The sequence below is a fragment of the Arachis stenosperma genome, chromosome 4 (genome assembly GCF_014773155.1).
Source record: "Arachis stenosperma cultivar V10309 chromosome 4, arast.V10309.gnm1.PFL2, whole genome shotgun sequence".
In the NCBI taxonomy this organism is placed as follows: domain Eukaryota; kingdom Viridiplantae; phylum Streptophyta; class Magnoliopsida; order Fabales; family Fabaceae; genus Arachis; species Arachis stenosperma.
Genome location: NC_080380.1, coordinates 76,327,895 through 76,350,914, shown reverse-complemented (window position 1 = coordinate 76,350,914; position 23,020 = coordinate 76,327,895). Strand labels below are relative to the sequence as shown.

The window sequence follows — 23,020 nt, the reverse complement described above, 5'->3', positions numbered from 1 at the left end:
GCTAGGATCTCAGTTATAAACTTAAAAACCTTAATTATGTACCCAAATCTAGTTACTTAGTCTTTAAGTTTGATTCTGAATGTTAGAGTTCTAGGATTGCTTCTGACTTTTTCGGGGATCTTATTTATGTGGGCACCATTACCAAGCTGAGAATCTTAGATTCTCATTCCACACATGTGTTGCTGTTTTCAGATGCAGGACACAAAGCACCGCACTGAGCATTTCGGAGACTCTTGAAAGCGAAGAACTATCTTGGGACTCGGTGGTTGTATTTGGTTTATGTTATATATGTAATAGATTCTCCACCTTGTATTTATATTTTGTCCCTCCTAGAGTTGACTTGGAGAAGCAGTAATTAAGTTTATCTTTTGGTTTATTTTTGAGTTATATATATATATATATATATATATATATATATATATTCTAGTCGGCATTTGCTTTGCAGTAGAGTTTAGAGCTTGCTTATACCTATCGTCTGAAACTTTTTTTATATACTTGTCTTTATGGTTTTCTATATAAGCCTTCTATCCAATCGCCTTTCGAGTGTGACACATTTTCAATATGGTTTAGTTAAACTGTTCTTCATAAATATATCTATATATGTACGTTTCTTTTTAAAGGTCGTAATACCTCGTCATCTTTGATTTATGTCCTAGATGTAAAGTTCTGTGTGGTAGGGTATTACAATAGATGCTTCTGTGCCATTTAATGCGGTTAATTCAGCTTATTATCAGCCAATAATTGATTCTATTGTAAACATGAATGCAGGGTATAAAGAGCCAAATTATGGAAGAGTTCATGGGTATTTATTGAGTAATTTGGTTGAAGATGTAAAGAAAATGATTGAAGATTATCGTGAGATTTGGAAAACAAACTGGATGTGCTATTATGGCTGATAGATGGACTAATTGTTGTAGGTGTACTTTAATTAATTCTTGGTTATTATCCTAAAGGAACTATTTTTCTAAGTTAGTTGATGTTTCTCATTACTCGAAAACTACTGATGCTTTGTTTAAGTTGTTTAGGGATGTTGTATTATTTGTTGGTCCTGAGAATATTGTGCATGTAGTGACAAATAATGCTACAAATTATTTTGCTACTAAAAGGTTGTTAAAATCTTTGTTTTCTAAACTGTATTGGTTTTCTTGTGCAGCTCATTGTGTGAATTTGATGTTTCAGGATATTGAAAATTTGAATGAAGTGATTGAAACTGTGTCACAAGCTTCAATGATTATAAGATATATCTATATTCATTGTCATCCGTTGTACTTGATGAGAAAATTTACACGCGGGCGGAAAATATTTGTCCAGCTCCAACTCGGTTTGTCACTAATTTTATTATTTTGCAAAGTATTTTATCTCAAAAAGATACTTTGAGACTTATCGTGACATCTAGAGAATGGACAAGCTCTGCTTACTCTAAAGAAGTCAAAGCTAAAAAGTTTGCAGATCAAGTCTTAGATTCTAAATTTTAAAATCAATGCACTAATAATTGTTAATCTTATTGAGCCACTTGTTCGTGTATTGCTTATTATGGATAGTGAAGATACAACTGTAATGAATTTTCTTTATCAAGCTATTTATAAGCTAGGAAGAGACAGAGGTTTCAAAAAGAAAGAGGGTTGTGATCCTTATTTAAAGATTTTAGATACACATTGGGATTCACAACTTCGAAAAAATCTTCATGCTACTGGTTATTAGTTAAATCCATTTTTTTTATGCTGAAGAATTTGAAAAGCACAAGCAAACAACTTTTGGCCTACTAGATGTCATTGAGAGATATGCTTGCGGTGATGCTGATTTGAATTCTAAGTTAACAAGTGAAATGAGAATCTTTAAAAATGTTAAACAAACTTTGAAAGACAGTCTGCAATACGTGAAAGAAGCACATTGATGACTGGTGAATTCTTATTAAAATTAGTATTTTATGATTGTGATATATCTATGATTTGATTTTTATGATTGTGATATTATTTTCTTTTTATGCTAAGATCAATGGTGAAAATATTATGGATGTGGAGCACCAAATTTGTAAATCTTTTTAGCGGTTCGTATTTTGAGTCAAATTTGTAGTTCTTCTGGTTGTGAGCGTAACTGGAGTATTTTTTTAATATATTCACTCAAAAAATAGAAATCGGTTAGAGAATAAAAAATTTAATGATCTTATTTATGTTCATTACAACTTAAAATTACAACAAAATATTCTTTTATTATTCTTTCTTTAAGGCATTTTAACTCTTTAGTCATCATAAGAATAATAAAGTAAATTGATAATATAGAAATCAAATGAAAAAAGAAAGTGATGATCCAATTTGTTTTTTTGTATTTGAGGATCATTCGAAATGGATATTGGAAGATTCATCATCATTTTTAACTCCCGAAGAAATTAATACTTTACGAAATGATCCTACAAATACGTCTCTTCAATTAGCTTTAGATGATTTAGGTATATTTTTTAAAGGATGATTTTGGTATGTTTATAAAATATCTTATCTTATTATTGATTATGATTTGTGAAAATTATTCAAATTCTAAATCAATTGAATTTAGAAGATGATCGAAATGATGATAAAGCTAATAATAATTTGTAGAAAATGCAAATCAGAATGAAACCAATCAAGATGTAGTTCTATATTTGTCAAATGAAGAAAGATACTTAGATTTTGAAATTACTCCTTAAATATAATCCATGAATTATTTTTATTATGTCAAATTAAGATACTAAGTAATAGTATTAATAAATTTTATGTTTATTTTGGTATTAGTTATTTTTAGAATTTGAGACTTAATTTTTGTTAAAATTTTAATGAAATATTAAATATGTATTTTAAATTTTGATTATTTTATATTTTTTGTTTTAATCGATTTAATCAGTGACTTACCGATTAAACTAATGACTCAGTAACCAGACTGAATCATCACCTATACTAACTATTATGATTATAATATTCTATATTCAGTCAAATATTAAATCAAAGTGTATGTTTTTTTTCGTGATACTTTTTTAATTTTAATATTAGAAAATGGTTGTATGTTGTATTATTATTAAAGTTAGTGTGTTTCACCGGAAATGGATTCTCTCAAGTGGAAAAAATATTTAGAGATAATAAAGTGTGATATTTTACCTTTAATTTTTTAAGTGGGAGCAAAATTAAATAAGAGAAAAAACCACTGGACAACATCCATTTTTTTTCTATTGGAGAGGATCAATTCCCGTGTTTCACCTACTTACGGAGGTCACATTCTTAGTGTGTGGTCACATGAAATTGAAAGGTCAATTTTTTTAATTTTATAAGTTTGACTCAGATTATTTTATTTTAAATTTTATAAGTTTGACTTTTTGCAATTAAAGAAAAATCACTTCCATTACTAAAAAATGAGACAAATTAAAAATGAAGAAGTATAAGAAGTTAATGGAGTATCTATACAATGTATATAATAAAGATTTAGAAATATTCGATTAAGTAGAATATCAGACATTTATTATTCCTAATATTTAGATGATTATTCTAAATAATAGGTGTATTATGTTTAAAAAATTAATAATATTTATTTTAAATATTTATTTTTTTAATTTATATTAGATTTAATAAATAATAGTCCATTATATATTATATTAATATTCTATTAATTCCTAGTGGGAGTCATTAAAAATATGTTCGGTTTACGTTTTTATTTTTTAGTATTTTTATTTTTATTTTAGAATCGAACGCACTCTAATTTCGCGTCTTTGAAATTAGCGGTTTGCTAAATTTTACGCCGTGGTTTACCTATGAAATTGCAAAACAAAACTTCACCTCTTACTGTATACTATGGACTGCTTAGCTCAGCCAATTCAAGCTCATGCCAGAGTTTGAATTCGCAAAACTCAGAGACCAGAGATAGAATTCACAACCTCGATTGGTGCAACAATGGAGGAGATATCCAATTTCCATTAAACCCAGAGCCCGCAGAAGAAGAAACCCCGCAGTCTCAGATGCAGGAATCTACTCCCGACCGTAAATCCATGCGAACAACCAAACCCGGCATCAAGCGCCTCATCCTCAGCCTCACAGTGCTCTTCTCATTCATTATAGGTTTCCCGTTCCTCTGGAAATCCATCGAAATCTACCGCGCTCCACTCCCCTTCGACCGAATCGAGTCCTTCTCCTCGCAATTGGAGTCCGATCCCTTACACTTCCCCTGCCGATTCCAAGCCATATTCGTCGGCTTTGACTTCTCCGCTTCTCGTGGCCTTGGTCCAAACGACGTCGCAGCAGCAATTACCCACAAGATGTCCCAACTGAACCCTAACTCCTTGCGATGCGGCAATTGCGGCGGCGGTGACTACGACGTCTCTGTGGTCATCGATTCAGGCTCCAGTTGCGCGCAGACGGAGGGTTCGGAAGCTCGGTGTCCGTTGAAGTGTGGTGAAGTTGTTTTTGGCGGGAAGTTGAGTGACGAAGATTTTGATGAGATGCTGAAGCGTTGTTTGGGGAATGTAGGCGGTGGAGGGAAGGGCTATAGTGTTGTGGTTTTTAATGGGGACAAGGAGGAAGGGGAAGTGAGGGCTGTGGTGGGTAAGTACCGGCATGCGTGGGTACTCGGCCACGTTTCGGAGGATGAGGCGGTTTCAAGGACAGCTGAGATCTTTGCCAGGGTGTTTATGAATGGCGGGAATGAAGGGAATTCGATTCGCAGTGAGTTCATGCCGGTTGGTGCTGATGGCAGGATTGTTCTTTCCTTCAGTTTGCTCAATGCAGAGCCACAAGATTGGATATATGATTGGTATGGATTGTGAAATTGAGACTCCATTTCAGTGTTGTTTTAATGAGGTTGTTTTATTTCAATTTTTTTTTCTTTCAAAAACTAGCTATTGATGTTTTATAAATAGGAATTAATGTTCCATTTACTGACAGTGTAAAGTGTCACTGTCAGCAAATGAAAATACAATTAAGTGTCAGATTAGTATACCCTTTACAATAGTACCCATCATGATTTCTCACTTGCAATTTGATTGATGGATAGTGTAAAACTTTTTACATTGCAGGGCATAGAAATTCATCTTAGATGGATGATAAGTATTTATTTTGCTATATTGTATCTAGATGTGTTATTTATAAGTTAGGCACTCAGAATTCACATGTTTTAAGTGGTGACATAGAGGCTTTAACAGTTATTCTAGATCATTGTTGAACTGTTCTTTTGCTTTTATATGTGTTGTCATGAATATTATTAGCTTAGTTTTCTTTGAAAGAGTTTCATCCTGAAGTTTCTGTGGTGATCTTAATATAGGGGTTTTCATGAAATTGACAAGACTCTGTTGCATCCTGTGATCCAAGCTTTGCAACCTATAGCAAACATAACGGTTGAAAGCCAGGTATAGCCTTTTATACATTTGATGGTTAAAAGTCGTGGCATTGTTTAGATTTGAATGATTTTCTTGTTCCTAATTGGCAGGTTTTATACTACACGCCAAAGTCTTCTTTTTCGTACTGGGATGATATACATGGAAGCCACATATTCAGTACCAAGGATCTTCCTTTCTTTGTATACATTCTCTTTGGTCTTGACTTATTTATAGTTTGTAGCAAATTTACCATTATTTAGTTCTAACTTTTAGACCCTTTCTACTTTTGTATCATTGGATAGATGATGTGCCTTTCTACCCAAAAATATTTGATTTGTTGGCATAATTAGTGATTATCAGATAAAGTCACAGCGCTTTGATCATTTAGAAGTTCCTTTGTCTATTGAGTTATGCATATGTCTTTTGTAGAGATGGTTCAACTTACGTGAGTTCTTTATCACTGCTAATGCATTAGAAAGTATATGCAGAACCTTGCAATTTTCTTGTAGTATTTACTTAATATCTATCTGAGATACAACAATAATAAATTTGGTGATGTATTTGATGTAAATATTTTGATGTTGAACAGCTTAATTCAAATGAGTGGCATCTAGATACTTCAGTTGCAGCGGGAGGGAGATCTAAAGTATTGCAACTTGTGGTGTATACTCTTCAGCTCAATCCTAGATTTATTTACTTCTTTTCATAATCTAAGAATTCGTTTCTTCTTTACTTTTGATAGCCTTCCTAGTGCTAGCATTAAATGGAAAAAATTGAAATTTCTTCTGTCTCATTGTCTCTACTGCTATTACAATTCTCTATTGTGATTAGTTTGTTGATTCTGATCTGCGTTTAGACAGAGCTTACATTAAATGTTCCTTGTATATAATGGCAGGTATATACCATCTGCAAAGGAATGTCCTCTGCAATTGGAGCTTCCAAATGGAGATCTCTCTAAGACTAAGGCTTTATATCTCCTGTTATTCATCTCACCTTCAAAATTTCCTTACTTATCATTTTGTAATATTACATGTCTTATAAAATTCCAAATTTGTGATTGTTATGAAGAGCCTATTTGGAATATTGCAGATGTGGGGTGGTGTTGTTGTATGGAATCCCGAAAGTTGTGTAAAGGATTTGGAGAGTAAAGATCCAGACAGACGTGTGATTTCTCCCCAGGTTTTCCTTTTAGTTTGTTAACACTCATTAATCAAAATCTTAAATTATATACATCGAAAGTAACCCAATTTTTGGAAAATTTTATTCTGTTTATTTTCAACCCAGTGTAATAAGTTCTCATTAACAAATAATTGATATATCTGAGCCATTACAATTCAGCAATTATTTTAAAGCACTTTTATTTATGTTCTGGTTTAGATAGAGAATATTATGCTATTTGTTTATGCTGGTATACATAGATATCATAAGTTCAGTTTCTAAACATGGAAACATGCATATATGAAACAGAATCTCCAGAAGCTTTTTGAAGTTCTAATGGGGCAGTTGCGGCAACTCCTTGGTCTCAAGTCTGATAACCTATATGTTGGTCAATCAGGGGCATACATCCTCCTAGGGAGTGAAAGAGGTTTTACAGAATGGTAAGAGTAATAATCCTTTTTGTATTCTTTAGAAAACATTAATTACATGTTTTGAATAGGAATTTCTTTGACCTGTTAAAATTATTTTGGAAGCTTGATAGTGCTATGTGTCCTAAATTGCATGTCACAAGCTCCTAAATGGACATATATATTAAAAGGGGGAATCTCATTCAATTAAAAAATTTATAATTCATTATGTATCCTTAGGTTCTGCTCTAATAATACAATTCTTCGAGGCATAACAAATTCATTTCCTTTGTTTTATGGGAAATATTTCCGAGTTATATTGTCTGTATTCTCTGGTGTATCTTCTTGGAAATATTTTAAAATTTGTTTCTTTCTTTTAATGGAAAAAGCATTTTCTGAAATGTACTTTCCTACACCTGATATAAGCCATATAACAGTCAAAGGAAAGTGTTCTCTCTGGGTGTGGAAAATACGATTTCTCCTTTTCTTAACAAGCTGGTGTTTAAAAATTTAGAAAATGCGTTGCCTCCTAATTTCTATAAAAATCTTTCAGCTGAAAACAACTTTAGGAAATATGCTTACATGAAATCATTTTTCTGTAGGCAAATTTGTACCTATATCATTTGCCAATATAAACTTGTTGTCAAGTAATTATCAATAAAACAAGGATAGTTTTCTCCTTTGATTTGTTCCATAAAATAGCTGCAGTAAATTTACCTCTCAATTTCAACTTTCAAGGAAAACAACAGTGGATGGTGGGTGGTGAAAATCGACATGAGAAGAACTTAAATATACTCTAGAGATGAGAATGTTGCTATGCGTTAGTGGAACACTAAATGTAATAACTTTTGGAATGAATGATATGGGGAAAGTTGGAGAAACCTCTATTGGAAGGAAGAATATTGCCATAGATAGCTTGGTCATACGATGTAAAAAAGACATAGAATCCTCACTAAATGGAATACATCCGATAGAGAATAGCAGGTAGGTTTAGAGGGAGAGCAACAAGAACTATATATGATTATATGAAACCAGGAAAACTAAACTTGTTTGGGTTTAAAGATTATTTCTGTATTCCTTTTCTATTTTTTTTTTAGTTAAAACTCCATATTATTTTCAACATATCAAAAAATTCTAGTAGTGTCTTTATATGTATGTGGCTTTTGATCGGAAGCAATGTCATCATTTGATCAGTGTTCATCTGCACCTTAAAGAAAAAACACTTGGCTGTTATTGGTGGTGAGGTTTAGGAGTATGAAGCGATCCTCATCGATGTTTTCGTTATTTGTTTTTGTTTTCCTGCATTTTAATACAGCTATACTCATTCTATACTGTTGTCAGTCTGTGATAATACATAGTTTCTATTCATTCTGATTTACTGGTACTGCCGTACCTCTCTAACACTTTTAAAATGTTCCCATTGAAGTTAACTAAATGCATTTTCATCCTTGTTTCTTATCTCACTGAAATTGACTCTTATCTTCTTTGGATGATATAAGTAGAATTTGTATATTTATTTATATATTCATTTATATCAAAGGCATTTATTACTATTATTATTAGTATTTCTTTTGTTTAAAAAAATATTCCTTAATAATTAAACTGCAGTGAATATAATTTTTGTCAGTGGATTTTATGTAGGGAGTTGGATGTTTTGTCAGGGAAGCATGTATGCTTTAATTTACATTCATGTGCAACGACACTTGGATCTCTTTCCAGATTGGTATATTTATCAGTTATCAACTGAGTGTCTTTAAATTTTAAAATGGCTATTCTTTGCTAAATGCTTTTCAATCTGAAATTCCATTTCTATGCAGGTTCAATCATTGCCAAGAATGATTATCATTGATGAAATTGGAAAACAGGTGATTGTAAATGTTTCTTGGTTGTTGTAGATTGGATTATGTGTTTTTAACATGGACTATGATGTCAACCACATTCCATTGGTTGAAATGTCCTGTGTTTAGTGCATATAGCATAATTCATTTTTCCCCATTTCACATCTAAATATCTTATGTTTATAATATTGAATTTCAGATTTTTGCTGGAAACTCTGTCTAATATTTTCTTTTGTATATATTCTCTCTACGTTAACTTTTAATTTTTAAAATATGGATATTAAATTCTTTACCTCCTGAATGTTATGTGTTGATGAGCAGGTGAAGTTTTCTCTGGAAGCTGCAAAGTTTGCTCAAAGTTATGCATCTACTGGAATTTATAATGCATCTGCTGGTATCTTTCCTATAAGCTTTTTAAAAGGTTATTAGTGGCGTTGATGAAGATATTTAGGCTGCTGTTTGTTACTAAAATATGACCAATCTCTTTTCTTGTCAGTATCATCAAGGCAAGCAAGATCTCTGGTGGAGAATGCCTTTTTCCATCCTTCAATTATGTCTATCAGCTACTATTCGTTTGAGCATTGTTTTGCCATCTATTCGGTTAGTTCTTTTAGCCTGGTATATGTAGATCAATACTTGATGTTTGCATCATTCAATCGTTTGAATGCACTTGTTTCCGGTGGCAGATCTTGGGAAAAAAATTAGGAGGTCCAAATATAATTAGGTATACAACAACAACAACAAAGCCTTGTCCCACTAAGTGGGGTCGGCTACATGAATCAAACGACGCTATTGTACTCTGTCATGTATCATGTCTACAGAGAGACCGTTTACATGTAGATCTCGTTTGACCACCTCATGGATGGTCTTCTTGGGTCTTTCTCTGCCTTTCGTCCTTTGTCCATCTTCCATCTCATCCACCCTCCTGACTGGATGTTCTATTAATCTTCTTCTCACATGTCCAAACCACTTGTGACACGATTCAACTATCTTTTTCACAATGGGTGCTACTCCAATTCACTCCCTTATATCTTCATTCCTTATTTTATCCAATCGCGTATGACCACTCATCCATCTCAACATCTTCATCTTTGCTACACTCAGCTTATGTTCGTGCTTCCCTTTAGCCGCTTAACACTCCGTACCATACAGCATAGCCGGTCTCATAGCGGTGCGATAGAATTTACCTTTAAGTTTTAGAGGCACTTTTTGTCGCATATAAAACCAGTTGCACTCTGCCATTTTGACCAACCTGCTTGGATCCTATGATTTACATCCTGTTCAATCTCTCCATTATCCTATATGATGCACCCAAGATACTCAAACTTTTAACTTTTCGTAGAATGTTTTCTCCAATCTTTACCTCTATTTTGGGGTTTTTTCTTCTCATATTGAACTTACATTCCATATATTCCGTCTTGCTACGGCTTATGTGCAGACCATACACTTCTAAAGTTTTTCTCCATAACTCCAACTTCTTATTTAGGTCTTCTCTTGACTTTTTCATAAGGATGATATCATCGGCAAAAAGCATGCACCATGGCATAGGCTTTTGGATGTGCTCTGTTAGTACTTCTAAGACTAATGTGAAAAGGTCCTTGACTATCCCATAAAGACGATATCATCGGCAAAAAACATGCACCATGGCACATGCTCTTGGATGTGCTCTGTGAGTACTTCCAAGACTAATGTGAAAAGGTATGGACTTAAGGATGATCCCTGGTGCAATCTTATATCAATAGGGAATTCCTCTGTCACACCACATTGAGTCTTCACACTAGTTATGCCCCCATCATACATGTCTTTTAATTGCCCGAATATATGCGATCCTTACTCTCCTCTTTTTTATAACCTTCCATAAGACCTCCTTTGGTACCTTATCATACGCTTTTTCCAAATCAATAAACACCATATGTAGATCCCTTTTATTACTACGATACCTCTCCATCATCTTTCTTAATAGGTATATCGCTTCAGTGGTAGATCTGCCTAGCATAAATCCAAATTGGTTCTCTGTTACTTGTGTCTCTTTTCTCAACCTCCGTTCTATCATTCTTTCCCATAACTTCATAGTATGACTCATAAGTTTAATCTCTCTATAGTTTTTGCAACTTTGTATATCCCCCTTATTCTTGTAGATAGGTACTAAGGTGCTCTTTCTCCACTCATCAAGCATCTTCTTTAACTTTAAAATCTCATTAAAAAGCTTGGTTAACCAGTTGATTCCTTTTTCTCCAAGACCCTTCCAAATCTCAATCGGGATATTATCAGGTCCTACTGCATTGCCATTTTTCATCTGCTTTAGAGCCTTTTTTACCTCGAAGTCTCGAATCCTTCGATAGTAGTCAAAGTTTTGATTTTCTTTCCTTGTGTATAATCGACCAAGACTCAGAAGAGTTTTCTGTCTCTCATTAAATAACTCGTAGAAGTAGCTCTTTCACCATTCATTAATCTTCTCCTCTTGAGCTAACACCTCTCCATCCTTATCCTTTATGCACTTAACCTAATCCAAATCTCTCGTTTTTCTTTCCCGGTTCTTTGCGATTCTATATATACATTTTTCTCCTTCTTTCGTGCCCAAAGACTGGTAGAGACCCTCATATGCTCTTGTTCTTACTTCACTTACAGCCACTTTTGTCTCTTTCTTAACCGTCTTATATTTTTCCTAATTATCTGCATTGCGGCATAAAGACCACTCTTTAAAGCATTTTCTTTTTATCTTTATCTTTTCTTATATACTCGCATTTCACCACCAGGACTCCTTGTCTCTTGGTCCTATTCTTTTAGATTCACCAAAATTTTCTTTTGCTGTTCTTCTAATAACTTCTGTCATCTCCCTCCATATCTCTTCCGCGCTTCCATTCCCATCCCACTTTGCCACTTCTCCTACCCGTCTTAGGAAGCTTCTTTGTTCCTCACCTTTCATCCGCCACCACCTCGTCCTTGGGTTCTTCGTATGATGTTTTCAATTTTTGCTCCACGCGAAAATTCCTGACGAGCACCCTATGTTGTGTTGTCAAACTCTCTCTCGGGATAATTTTACAGTTAATGCAAAATTTTCGGTCAACTCTCCTCAACAAGAAGTCGATTTGAGAGCTTGTCATGCCACTCTTATAGGTTATAAGATGTTCGTCTCTCTTTTTAAAACATGTATTTGCGATGAGAAGATCAAAGGTTGAGGAAAAGTTCAAAATAGTTTTACCCTCGGCATTGATCACCCCGAAATCATGGCCTCCGTGAATACTCCCATATCCAGTCACTTCTCTCCCATTATGGCCATTTAAATCTCCTCCTAAGAAAATCTTATCTCCCAAAGGTATGCCTTGAACCAAACTCTCTAGATCCTTCCAAAACCTTATCTTGTGTTGTTCGTCCGAACCCACTTGCGGTGCATAGGCGCTAATCACATGGAAAGCACCTCCCTCCACCACAAGTTTGATAGAGATGATCCGATCTCCCACCCTCTTGACATCCACTACGTCTTTCTTCCACTGCTTATCCACAATTATTTCAACCCCATTCCTATTCTTCACCTTTCCTGTATATCAAAGTTTGAAACTAGAAGTATCAAACTCCCTAGCCTTTGCATCAACCCATTTCGTTTCTTGTAGGCACATAATGTTAATCTTCTTCCTTGTCATGGTGTCCACCACCTCCATGGACTTTTCTGTTAGAGTGTCTATGTTCCATGTCCCAAATTTCAACCTTCTGTCGCTTCGACCTTTACCTTTTACTTTGTAAACTAGCTTATTTATCCTCGTCTGTTCACGAAAACGCGAGAACCCTTGCTCATTTAACACTACATCTGGGCACTGATGCAGCGGCTCTTGCTTTGACACCGTACTCGAGCCATAGGACGCGTTGCTTCCGGGTAACGACCTAGCTTTAGCGCAATAATGTCTTTGATTCATGTCATGGGGGTTCGGCTATATTTTTATGTTGGTTGTCGAAGACCTAACACAACTCTCATCCTTTATCCGGACTTGGGACTGGCTATGTACCGCAAGTATAAGATAGGCGGAGTTAAATATATAATTAAGTATATATTATGTAAAAGTATTGATATTCAAATTAAATGTGTTAATTTTTTAACTTTTCAATAATTATAAATTCATAATTATACTATTGTAATAAATTCTAAAAAAATTGAAAAATTATAATTAACATAATAGCATATAAAATTACAATAAATAGATATTTTTGTTTGTCCAAATCATTTTTTTTAAATCAATAAAAAAATATAAAAAGATAAACTTAAAACATAAGATTTTTTCTATTTGATTTTATCGTACTACTTATTCTATTATGTAATAACATACTTTAACAGCGACATAGAAAATTAAAAGATTAGACTTATTTTAATAAACACTTATTCTGATAAACACTTCCACTAATAAATCATGTGCCATTAGTTATCCATTTTATAGTTTAGTTGAAAAGTAATTTTGTATTATAAAGTAAAGTTAATAAAATAGTATGAACTCACTTGTTTTTATTATTTATCAAAAAAATTATTTATTATTTGATAGTTGGATTCCATTTAGTAAAATCATTATAATTTGAAATAATTAACTTATCCTTCTAATTACAAACTTAAGAAATATTGCTTATAATAGTAATATGAACACTGACAAAAGTACCTATTAAAAGAAAAAACAACTATTTGTATTTATGAACTTTATGAACACCGACAAAAGTACCTATTAAATAGAAAAACTAACGTACCAATAAAATATAGGTTCTGTGTGACAAAAGTATCAAAATCTTATTTTTTTGTTGACTTTTTAATAAAATTTTCAATTATCCCCGTCATTTATCTTCATCCTTGACTCTCTTTGTAATCCTCCCATTGCGAAATCCATGTTGAAAACACAGAAACAAGGCACACAAATAGCGTTGCATTGCTCTCCCCATCACCAACATCAAGGCTCTTAACTTTATCAAGAGCAATAACAGAGAGCAGAGTGAGAGCCTTTCCGAGCCCCATTTCATCGGCTAGGATCCCTCCCTTCAAAGGCTTTGCCTTTACACACGATTCAGGGCTGGAAGTGAGTCAAGCTAGCTCGAACTCGACTCGTTAATAGCTCGATAAGTTAGGTTGGTGAGCTGTGCTTGAGCCTGAAATTGAGCTCATAAATTAAATGAGCCGAGTTTGAGCTTAGATAAGTTCAGTTCATTAGCTCGTGAACTGGCTCAATTATATATATATATATATATATATATATATATATATATATATATATATATATATATTATTGTTGGTTGAATGGATGATGAAGTATAACGTGACAAATCTAGTTAAATTGTTCAGGATAGAAGAGAATAAAAGACACATTTATATATTAATGTTCTTATTTAAAATTTTATAATCATTTTTTATATATGATTTTGATGTAGGAAATAAATAAAAAGTTTATAATTGATAGATAGATAATATATAAAATTGATTTTTTTAAATATTTTTTAATATATATGTTATAATTTGTTGATATAGAATTATATATTATGTTTCTGTTATTTGAGCCAGCTCGCGAGCTCGAGCCAGTTCGTGAGCTTTCGGTGGACCAAGTTTGAGCTTAAAAAATAGGCTCGATTGTTAGTGAGTTGAGCCGTGAGCAAAGCTTAATTTTCGTGAGTCGAGCTTGAGCTTGGTCTAGCTCGGCTCAGCTCGACTCACTTCTAGTTCTACGCACGTGCTCTTTTAACCAGGTTGAAGAACTGTCCCCCTTCTCTCTCCTCCAAAACGGCGGAAGCTCCATGCTTTCCTCTCTGTTAGGGAGCCACCACAGCCCTTCCTTCTGGTGTTGTAGAAGCTTCGTCCTCCAGTGATTGAAGAACAGGGTTTTTGGCAGCCAAGTTGTGGGTGAGGCTCCTGAAAATGAGGTCAATAGCTTCGAACTTCTTAAGGGCTGAGATGGCAGCGATAACCTCCGAGTTGTGGAGGAAAGGGTGTTGGTCAGAGAGATTGAAAGAAATGGTGGGGATAATTTGGAAATTTTATTAAAAAGTCAACAAAAAATTAGAGTTTTGATACTTTTGTTATACGGAACCCATCTTGTATGGGTACAATGTTAGTTTCATGGGTATTTTTGTTAGTTTGTAAAATTTAGGGGTATAAATAGTTGTTTTTTCTAAATAAAAATAGAAAAATAAAGATTTGATGATATAGAAAGAAAAAGTAAACGATATATATCCAATGGATATTAAATTAAAATAAGGGATAAAGTTTACTTTTTGTCTCTAACATTTGTGATTTTGTTTTTTCAAAAATATCCATAACGTTTAATTGCATTCAATTTTGTTTCTAACATTTTCAATTCATTTAATTTTGTCCCTAAGGTTTTACGTGTAATTGATGTCTAAGGGTAATTTGGAAACAGATCAGAAACGTTAATGACAAAATTGAATGAAACTAAACGGTTAGTGTTTTTTTTGAAAATGATCACAAATGATTGTGACAAAAAGACATACTTTACTCCTTATAATAAGAGATGAACCAAGGACCATAGATTATTGAAGAATTACAAGAAGAGTGAAAGCCAATTCATAACCTTTTATACACATGAAAGTAGTAGTCTTGGGGGGGCCATAGCTCCCATTGTCCTAAAGAAGCTCCGTCATTGCTTGTTTCATTTTGACATTAATAATGAGGGAATGCAGATATGTATAAGCCCACATACGCTGAAAACTGAATCCTCTTTAGCTGGATGAGATTTTTATAATAAAACGAGACATATAATAAGGGATTAGAAGAACCATGGTGCTCATCAAGACTCGAGTGCAATACATGGAAGCTTGAACGAAATGCTTATAGGCTATAGCCCGGGAAATGAACTCAGATGTATTCATAATTTTAAGCTACAAGTTGACATTTATTTATCTTTAATGTCTATATTTTTTCTATTGCTGCAGCCATTTTTTCTTCCGGTTACAATGCATGTCATCCTAGCTGCTTTGAGAGAATGGAAAAGATACAAGCAAGAAAATAGGAAGTACTTGGCATGGAAAGCCAAAGAAAGAATTGTATCTTAATTCGCATTACAAGAGATCACATTCGACAGTGCAATGTAGCTAGTTTTCAAGGTACTAAGAACTCCAATATATGATTAAGCAGTGCAACCCAGCAAAACTCTTCTTTCTCTGCCTCCAAAATCTGCTTCCTTTCTCTTGTCTTCCTAAAGATTTATAATCTTGACATCGGAGAGCTATTTGATGTAATTGGGGCAAGGCAACATGAACACAGGGTCCGAGGATCGCGATTGTACGCTTGTACCATGGGTAAGAAATTAAGGGGAAAAAGATACGCATCACAGAATGAGTTAGTGAATTTGGGCAAGTATGCATGCAATTTCTTTATTCTGTGAACAAAAAGTGATGCCATTGGCTAGATTTTGTTATATTGTGCTTGTCAATAAACCTGATTAATATATATTTTGACGTTCTTAAGACATTGTAATTCTCATTTTCGTACCCTTCATCAGACTGTAAGCCAAATTATCAGAGAACAATGTAGCATCTTCTAATTGTCCAGTTTTCTTTGTGGGACATTGATCTTAGAGAACAATTTGTTGACCCATTTGAGTGTAACAAGCAGCTCTCTTTTAGATCGAGGCCTGGAAAGTCAAATAAGTCAGCAAACTGGCTGGGACTAATTTACGGGTGAATCAGTTCTACAATATTACCTTTTCATACCCTAGTCCAAATACATAAAGCTTGATCCAATGAAGATAAAGACCCACCCAAAAAAAGGGCGGCTTCTTCTACTTGTCCAATTTCATATGAGGTTGGGTACGATAAGCGATAAGGAGGTCTAGTCCTGCTTATTCAAATAAGTAAATACCTTTTCAAATATCTGCTATTATATTTATCTCTTTTAGAAGGTAGATCTTAACAAACCTCTAAGATAAAAAGAATAGTTATCCACTTATAAAGGTGGAACTATTTCTAAAGGTGGTTATTTATTCTACTATAAATATACTCAGGACGGACCAAAAAAAAATTAACAATAGGGACAAAAATATATAAAGTAAAATTTATGTATAGATATTTTATTTTATCTTTTTTTTTTCATAGTATATTTTAACATAACAGATCAAAGATTAATTTGTCGTGAATCTGAACTCCATTTAAGAGTTTGTTATTGTCCAATAAATTATATATACAAAATAAAATTTAAATTTGTGACACTTAAATGAATTATTGATATTCTAAAACATATTTCAAATAACTCCTAATTAGGTAGTATCATGAAGTTAATTATCACTATTTTTTATTTTATTTATTTATTTATTTATTTTAAGAGTAAACATAATATAACAAAAAAATAAATATTAACATTTATATATAATTATATTTTTTCATCAAAATTTTTGTGGTTTGCTTCTACCTGGGTCCATGCCTGAATACACTGACACCTCTCAGGTATATTTAAGTTTCAATCTACTAAAAATTTGCTTAAAGCCCTTGCTAACTTAAGCATCGGAGTCTCTTATAGGTACCACTCTCCACCTCCACCCGAAGAACTCGGACGATGGCACATCGGCTACGATACAAGTCGAACGCTATCTTAGAAGGAGTCTGGACCTCACGTCCCGGCCCAAGAGCAATCCAGTTTCAGATAACTTTTGGAACAATAACTAAGAGTTTTTATTTTGTTTTAACTTATTTTTGGGGTCAGAATTATTTAAAAAATGCTAGGTGACAAAACATATTTTTAACCAAGCATATCTTTGTTCTTGTCGTTTGATTTCTATCTCCTCTTCTTTCTTCTTCTTCATCATCACCTCCTCTTCTTCCTTCTTTTTCTTCTTTTCTTATTTTGATTCTTCTTTTTTTTTTCCTTTTCCTCGTTTATTATTTCCGTCATCTTTTTCTTTCCAATATATGTTATAGCTAAATTATTGAGCACAAAATTTTTTTATATACAACACAAATTGTGGTGGTGAGCGCATAATTTTTTAAAAAATCACAAAACTAAAATATTGATTTATCCAATCAAATGCAATAAAATTACTAAGCACAAAAATTTTGATACACAATACAAAAATTTAAAAGGATTAGCATAGAAACTTTTATACATCAATTTAAGAGGATTAGCATAGAAACTTTTATACATCAATTTAAGAATTTTGTTTTCTGTAAACTTTTATGTGTGAATCGCTATTAAGCTTGTTAATTTTTGAATTCTTTAAGACGAGGATTGAATCTTTTTTTTCATCACTCTATTTAGTATGATGTACTAGAATTTAGTTTTTCTTGTTTTTTATTTTTGGTATTACTTGCAAAAGTTTTTGTGTTATATTAGTAAGTTTATGTATTTTTTAACAAAAATATGCTACTTCATCATTTTCTTCTCTTTTTTATTTTTTCTCTTCATATTTTTTTTTACTTCACCTACTCAAGAAGAATAAAAAAAAATCAAATAAAGAAAAAGAAAAAGAAATAAAACATTTATGAGAACACCAAGAGGATGAAAAAGGAATTTAAGGAAAAAAAACGCAACAGCGACAGTAATACAAGAAGAAGGGGGAGGAAATGCAAAAAGAAAAAGAAAGCACATGACACAGTTTTAAGTCCAATCTGCCTAATTTGGGAGTTGAGCCATAAAAACTCTAAATTGAAACCGGATTAAGTTAAAAGTTTCAAATGTATGTTACATAATTGATTGGGTTAATTGGCTAATAGATTCAAATTAAGTTAGATACTATAAGTTTTTAAGGTAGATAATATTAGTTATTGGTCATATAAATATGTATAACTAATTCCTATTAATTATACATTTATGTCTACGAAGACGCTATAAATTTGTTACAAAATGAGTTACTGTGATATAATATTTTCCACTTGTGTTAATAAAAAATCAAAAGCATTGAGAGTCTCAAGTATTAAATTATGACGCAAGAAAAGAAAAAAATTTATGTTTAACCACATATTATTAATTAAATCGTTATATGTAAACAATAATAATGGAGAATAACATACATAATTCTAACTTCTCAGTAGTGTTAATAGCAATAAAGTGACGTAGTGATTTGCTTAACCTTTTTGTCAAACACTATATTTTTGTCATTTTCTGATATTTTTTGGTATTTCATTAACTTAATATATTGAAGGAATACCGATTTTTAAGAGAATAATGGAATTGATAGAGAAAGTAGTTGTTTATCCCGAGCAATCCACTCTTAATAAGCGAATTTTTTTGTCCAATATCGACTTATGTCTTGTTGTTTACCAAGATAATGTCTTCTTCTTTGATTCTCCAAGTAGCGAAATGAATTTTTCTGAAATTTTCAATAAATTATGTAATGCATTTGGTAAATTGCTTATGCATTATGACTTTATGGCTGGTCGACTTGTGCAAAGTTTGGAGGACAGTCATCGATTTGAAATAGACTGTAATGATGCTGGTATTGTGGTTATTGCTGCAAGAACTAATAGAAAGTTGAGTGAATTTGGTGATATTTTTGCACCTAATCAAGATTTAGAGGAATTGGCTATGTTCCTCCAAGAAGAACAGGAAGAAGAAATCGATTTGAAAGAGAAACTCCTTTTATAGGTACAGGTTGGTCAATTAACACTTCCTTAAGTGCAACATAATTAACACTTAAATTTGATTTCAATTCATTTTATATTAGTTACAGAATATTTGTATCAATGTTTAGAAAAACATAGTAACTTAATATAGATCTTGTAATTAAAATTTTTATTTTAATTAGCAAGCCAGATCTTGCAAATTTGACTATAAATACAAATTGAAAGATAGCAATCCGCGAAAACTGAATTACAAACGTTTTCAACTACATGGGACATAATTACAGTATAATATTTTAAGCTATAAGAATTGTGCACATATTTTGGAAATCTTCGAAAATTTTTTTATTATTGATTACCTTGTGTAATCTAATTATATTATTTTATTAAAGATTTTTCCTTAGCATGAATTTTTTTTCTTAATTTTATTGAAACTAAATTGTACGAGTGATTTAGATTCTATGTATATAAAATTTAGTGAAAACAAAATTGGTTGGCCTGATTTTATGAAATGTGATTTTAAAAAATTTCTTAAACACAAATTAGAGAATGAAATTTGTGTACGTAATTAGAAGTCTATTATTTGTTTCTCCTAAAATAGAATGTCCTATTTCTTTCAGCTGTCAACACTGACCTGTTTGGTCAATATATGTGATAATTACACATGATGGTCCCATATTATTATAATTAATTTCGGTTTATGTCATTTGTTTTAGTTATTATAATATAAACAAATATTTCATTATTTCTTACAGTTGACGCAATTTGCTTGCGGGAGTTTGGCACTAACTGCTCACTATAATCACTGTACACTAGACGGTTTAGCAGTAAGAGATTTTGGGGCAAACTTGGCTGCATTAACACGTGGTGATTCCCTAATCGTAGTTCCTTTTGCAGATAGGACATTGCTAAGAGCAAGAAACCCACCAAAGATTAGTTATCCACATTTTGAGTATGGAAAAGTTACAAACATTGAAAACTTGTTTAGTGTTCGTGGAACAAGTGGTGGCATTAATGTAAGACAAAATGCGGCACAAAACCAAATCCAGATTCTTTATTTGTCTCCACAACAAATTGCCAGCTTTAAAATGAAAGCTATTAAGGATTGTAAATTAAAGAATGTGACAACTTTTCATGTTGTTGCCGGTAAAATATGGAAAGCGAGAACTATTGCGATGAATATGTCAGATGATCAAGTGTCGACAATGTTGTTTCCTGTGGATATTAGGAAAAGAGTTTCTCCAGAACTTTCATACGGCTTTGCAGGCAAGGATGAAATACATATGAGAATATTTTTAACAAAAAAATGTTATGAGTACATAAAAGATAATCATTATATAAAATTTACCAAATCAGCCATTAAGTATTTATGTTTAACTCATTTTTAATGTGTATTTTATATTTTATTACATATTTTATATAAGTAGCTAATTTGGTAGTCTAAATAGCTAATTTGGTTGCTAATTTTTAATGACACACAACATGATTGTATTTTTAATTATTACAAAAATGTGATTTTTGAAATTTGAGCATTTATATAGGTGCTCTCATCAAAAATAGATTCTCTCAATTGTTGTAAATTGTGATTTCTCACCATATACATTTTAAGTAAAACTAAAAAAAACATGTGAGAGAACATGTTTAATCATAGAAGATCACACTTGACAATATCAATTGAAAGAAAAATAAGTGTCTCATATTCCATCCTTTAATCTTTTCTTTTTGCTTTTATTCTACCTAAAAACTAACAAAAAAATTACATCTTTACTTTTTTTCCTCATATTTTTTACTGAAACTTCTAACATTTAAAAGATAAAAAAAGTACAGCATAATAAAATTTGCCACCACTTCATGTAAATTATTTTCAAAACATCACATAAAAATAAGATATTTATAAAGAGTAAATAACCCAATCTAACTTCTGTGTGTAATTTTGTAAATGTTGTTGTACTTTTCTATTACAGGCAATGCTTTGGTTCCTGGATTTGCAAGAGCAACTATGAAGGAGCTCACAGAATTAGAGGATGCTTATCATATAAAAAAAGTACAAGAAGGAATTGAAAGGTTGGATAACGAGTATATTAAGTCAAGCATAGATTGGTTAGAATTGAACAAAGGAGTGCCTCGTAGGGAAGATAGCTTCTCATTGGTTTCAGGGTTGAGATTGGGGCTTGAGGACCAATATTTTGCATGGGGTAAACTAAAATGTTCAACACCACTTACTGTTAAGCCAGGTCTAGTCATGCTATTACCAGCAGCACCAGGTGATGGAGGTCTTAATGTCTGTCTGGATTTATCAAAAGATCAAATGTACATATTTCGTAGGATAATGCTGGAATTCTAAAACCAGAGGCACAATATTTATACATATATAACTATATATAAAAATAAAAGTACTTTAGTATTATTCTAAATCAAAAGTAGGCACTCTTATGAGAGATCCCAATAAAAATAAAGTCTGACGCCATTTATTTGTTACTTTATAACGAGTAAAAGTGGACCAAATAGTTCAGTTAGGTATTTTTCATTAGTAGTAGAATTTACTATAAATAAGAATGATAGTGATGTAATGAATTATGAATAAAATTAATGAATTGTACAAAAGAGGAAATAATAAGAAAGGATAAGTAACTAACTAGTGATGTTGTGATTAGATCTAACAAACTAACTAACGTGCTTACTATACAAAGCAAATTTTAACTAATTTCTGAATTTGGCCAACATGTCTATTACATTTGAATTTCATTTAGCAGCACAATACATGTAGCTGTATTTTGTTACATCCCCCCACAGACTGGAATCACATAGTTTGTGCAAATCCTAGCTTAGAAATCAAGTAAGAAAATGATCTTGGAGCAAGGGATTTGGTGAACAGATCAATCGACTGCTTACTGGAGGCAATGTGCCTAAGGTTGGAAACCTCTTCTTTAAACTTATTCCTTGCCATATGACAATCCACTTTAACATGTTTAGTTCCTTCATGAAAGACATGATTGGAAGCAATATAGATAGCTGATTTGTTGTCACAAAAGATATCAACTGAAAGAGGAGGCTGAATATCGAATTCCTTGAGTAGCTTGAGTAAACAAATGAGCTCATAGGTGCCATTAGCAAGGGCATGATATTTGGCCTCTGTGGACGATCTTGAGACTGTGGCTTACTTCTTACTTTTTCAAGAAATAAGAGTTTGGTCAAGGAGGAAACAATAACCGCTAATAGATTTTTTGGTGCCTTAACAAGCACCCCAATCTGTGTATCTGGAGAGTTTAAAAGAATTAGTAACTGAGAAAAATAAGCCAGTTGCTACTGATTGCTTAGATACCAAAGAACCTGATAAGTAGCCTTCAAGTTTTCTTTGTCATGCAGTAGGAGTGTGTAAGAGCCAACCCGACCCAAAATCCAGCTTAAATCTGAAATATATTTTTTCGAATTTGTTATTTTTACCAATGTCATTTTCAGGTAAAATTTGGATTATGCTTCGGATTGAATCAACCCGGCTCGAAGTCATATTAAATAACTAAAATATATATTTTCTAATAAAATTAATAATAAAATATTATATTTTTATATTATATAATATTGCTTTATCTTTAAAATAATTTATTATATAAATGTATATAATATTTGTTAAATTTAATCTTTAGTGGTCATATTTTATTAATTTATTATATAAAATTTAAAAAATTATATATACTTTAAATCAACTTGGTTTAACTCGATATATTTCAAATTAGTTTAGGGTTAGATTCAAATTTTTA

General features: G+C 32.3%; 2 protein-coding genes across 2 annotated transcripts; both read left to right on the top strand.

The window, feature by feature from the left end:
- The first annotated feature begins 3,816 nt into the window (after positions 1–3,816).
- Positions 3,817–16,268, top strand: LOC130976214 (uncharacterized). Its single transcript, XM_057901008.1, has 12 exons — positions 3,817–4,767; positions 5,275–5,359; positions 5,440–5,529; positions 5,919–5,992; positions 6,225–6,323; positions 6,418–6,508; positions 6,797–6,927; positions 8,536–8,617; positions 8,712–8,759; positions 9,054–9,126; positions 9,229–9,332; positions 15,645–16,268. Exons 1-12 carry the CDS (start codon positions 3,977–3,979, stop codon positions 15,762–15,764), a joined length of 1,788 nt encoding a protein of 595 aa, XP_057756991.1. The 5' UTR covers positions 3,817–3,976; the 3' UTR covers positions 15,765–16,268.
- A 2,803-nt stretch (positions 16,269–19,071) lies between these two features.
- On the top strand, positions 19,072–21,606 carry LOC130975110 (acyltransferase GLAUCE-like). Its single transcript, XM_057899942.1, has 3 exons — positions 19,072–19,224; positions 20,018–20,528; positions 21,227–21,606. The coding sequence occupies exons 1-3, from the start codon at positions 19,072–19,074 to the stop codon at positions 21,604–21,606; spliced, it is 1,044 nt and encodes a 347-aa protein (XP_057755925.1).
- The last annotated feature ends 1,414 nt before the right edge of the window (positions 21,607–23,020 follow it).

What these genes read in the sequence shown, in the direction of transcription:
- LOC130976214 (XM_057901008.1), top strand. Translation starts at nt 3,977, where the DNA reads ATGCAGGAATCTACTCCCGACCGTAAATCCATGCGAACAACCAAACCC. An exon ending in CAAGATTGGATATATGATTG is followed by an intron (nt 4,768 to 5,274) that starts GTATGGATTGTG and finishes ATCTTAATATAG; the next exon opens with GGGTTTTCATGAAATTGACA. An exon ending in GAAAGAGGTTTTACAGAATG is followed by an intron (nt 6,928 to 8,535) that starts GTAAGAGTAATA and finishes GATTTTATGTAG; the next exon opens with GGAGTTGGATGTTTTGTCAG.
- LOC130975110 (XM_057899942.1), top strand. Translation starts at nt 19,072, where the DNA reads ATGGCTGGTCGACTTGTGCAAAGTTTGGAGGACAGTCATCGATTTGAA. An exon ending in ATCAAGATTTAGAGGAATTG is followed by an intron (nt 19,225 to 20,017) that starts GCTATGTTCCTC and finishes TATTTCTTACAG; the next exon opens with TTGACGCAATTTGCTTGCGG. An exon ending in ACTTTCATACGGCTTTGCAG is followed by an intron (nt 20,529 to 21,226) that starts GCAAGGATGAAA and finishes TTTCTATTACAG; the next exon opens with GCAATGCTTTGGTTCCTGGA.